Source organism: Corvus brachyrhynchos, unplaced genomic scaffold, assembly GCF_000691975.1.
Source record: "Corvus brachyrhynchos isolate BGI_N302 unplaced genomic scaffold, ASM69197v1 scaffold1941, whole genome shotgun sequence".
NCBI classification, from domain to species: domain Eukaryota; kingdom Metazoa; phylum Chordata; class Aves; order Passeriformes; family Corvidae; genus Corvus; species Corvus brachyrhynchos.
The window spans coordinates 5,594-7,866 of NW_008236277.1; the positions used below are offsets into that span (position 1 = coordinate 5,594).

The 2,273-nt window shown below is 60.6% G+C and overlaps 1 protein-coding gene across 1 annotated transcript in view; it reads right to left on the reverse strand.

Moving 5' to 3' along the window:
* Positions 1–2,267, reverse strand: part of LOC108449818 (maestro heat-like repeat-containing protein family member 7) — a 3,488-nt gene extending 1,221 nt beyond the window's left edge. Inside the window, exons 1-7 of the mRNA XM_017747052.1 lie at positions 2,204–2,267; positions 1,984–2,121; positions 1,592–1,706; positions 1,290–1,427; positions 873–1,049; positions 595–750; positions 334–435 (exon numbers count right to left, since the gene is read on the reverse strand). Of these exons, the coding sequence (XP_017602541.1) occupies positions 334–435; positions 595–750; positions 873–1,049; positions 1,290–1,427; positions 1,592–1,706; positions 1,984–2,105 (810 nt within the window). The 5' untranslated portion in view covers positions 2,106–2,121; positions 2,204–2,267. The remainder of the gene's footprint in view (positions 1–333; positions 436–594; positions 751–872; positions 1,050–1,289; positions 1,428–1,591; positions 1,707–1,983; positions 2,122–2,203) is intronic.
* Positions 2,268–2,273: the final 6 nt, after the last annotated feature.

The window sequence follows — 2,273 nt, forward strand, 5'->3', positions numbered from 1 at the left end:
CCCCGGCCTTGTGGCTTCCCAATGAACCTGACGGCCGCCTCTCACAGGGGCTCCTGTGGGCTGTACAGGTACAGCAGGGCCTGGCACAAGTGCTCGGCCGCTCGGCTCCTGTCCTCTGCCAGCTGCAGAGAGTGCCAGGAGGGAAGGGTTGGTGCGGGCTCAGCCCCTTGGCTGGGCGCTCCCTGCGCCGAGCCCTGGCCTCCCCTGCCCGCACAGCCCCGAGACCCGGCCAGCAGCCGCTGGTGCCGGGGGGGCGGGGGCACAGCTGCCAGCTGGTCACCGAAGTCAGGGGGCTTCTCCAGGCTGCGGCTGGGGCTTCCAGGCTGTCCTTACCAGGCATTTGCCGAATTTCAACATCTTCTCCTTCTTCACCAGCTGCTTGAGTTTCCTCTTCTTCAGGAACCGGGTCACACAAATCAGCATTTCACGAGAGGACTGCAGAGCAACCGAGACCGGGAGATGGCACCGCAGCACAGGACACGGGACTCATGTCCCTGTGCCAAGGCCAGGAGGAGGCTGCAGCCCTGGAGGCACCAGGGCAGGAGGCAGCTGAGCCACCTCCCAGGGATGCAGCAGCATCACGCAAAATCTCACCTCTGCCACGTTCCGGTTCTCATCATGGCAGTGAAAGAGGAGTGGGAGCAGACTCTGGCTCACAATTCTCTTCAGGGGCTTTATTCCCTCATCCACTACCAAGTCCATCACCTTGAAGAAGAGGTCAATGGAGAGCAGCTGCACATGGCTGTCGTCCTGGAGAAAAGGAAAAGACCTCAGCATCAACTTCTCAAGGCAAAGCTGGGAAAACGCTTGAAAATCCACAGGACACAAAGTTCCCGGGCAGAAACTTTGTAAGGCTGCGGACACAGCCTTACATTATCAAAGAGTGGCAGGAGTGCCTCAGCCAGCTTCGGGGCAGTGGTGCTGGATATCACGATGTACTCGTTCTCGAGCATATTCGTGAGCACAGAGAGGGTCATGCTGATGGCATATCCATCTGCATCACCCAGCAGCTCCACAAGCCGTCGGGACAGGCTGCACATTCTTCTGGCCTGCATGGAACACAAGGCTGTGCTGTGAAGCCATGAACGGCTGCACTGCCTACACCATCCTGGCCCTGCAACCCCACCCTGCTGCCACAGGGCCCAGAGGCCAAAGGCCTGTCCTGAAGCACTTAGGCAGCTGAGCCAGGAGGCAGGAGAGCTGGGAGCAGCTGCCTCAGCTCCTGAAGCCCAATCAAGCCCATGTGGCTACTTTCCCCAGTGCAGCTTCAGCCACTGCTTCCTTCTCACCAACACGGGATCCTTGCTGAGCACCACGAGGCCTCTGAGTGCCAGAAGATGCCTCTCCCTGCACTCGCTCTGCAGGTACCTAGACATGATCTCCAAGACGCTGTTACCGTGTTTACTCAAGTCCAGGCACCTGAGGACCTGAAAGGCACAGGGCAGTGACAGGAGCCTGGAAGCGCCCAGGGCTGCGCCCAGGGCTGGGCCCAGGCAGCAGCGCAGGGCGCGGGCACCATCCCAGGCAGCTGCGGCTAAGGGACGGGCGAGAAGTGGGGGCTCAGCGAGGCAGCGCTGGCCGTCAGGCTCACCTCCACAAGGAAAGCCAGGAAGGGCAGATCCCAGCGTGGCTCCTCCCTGCTGAGCCGCTTGAATAGGTGGAATGCCATGAGGGGAGACAAGGGGATAAAGATACGGTGCATTTCCCTGTCAGGAGGAAAAAGGCACTAAGATCCTGAGGTGGGGGTGCAAACATGTCCCATGAGTGACTCACAGAGGTCCGGTCTTTCCCCAGCATCCCTGCAGGGGACGTGGGTGCTTTGGGAGGTGGCTCCTTCTGGTCACCCTCCTCTGCCAGCCTTTTCCAGTGTCCTTGGCTGTCCCTCAGTGATGAGGCCCTCTGGCCCATGGCCACAGGGACTGTGTCGGGCACCTCGGGCACAGGGCACAAATGCCGGGGGCAGCGGGGAGAAAGGGCTCTCACCTGGCCAGCAGAGCCACTGCATCGTGCTGGGTGTCAGCACACAGCAGCATGTCCCAGCCATTCTTGCGCTCCATAGCCATCACCTCACTGTCACATCGCAGTCGACAGAGCAGAGCCTTCATGGCCTGCACTGCAACCCTATGTGCAGAGAAAAGCCCAGGTCACACTGGGAGCACTGGCGCTGACCACAAGGGCATGGGAAGGACAGGAGGACTGGGACCTGTTGGGGTTGGTGGGAAGGCGGTGTTCCTCCCGGCATGCTCTCCAGAAGTGATCAACTTCCTCTGGCA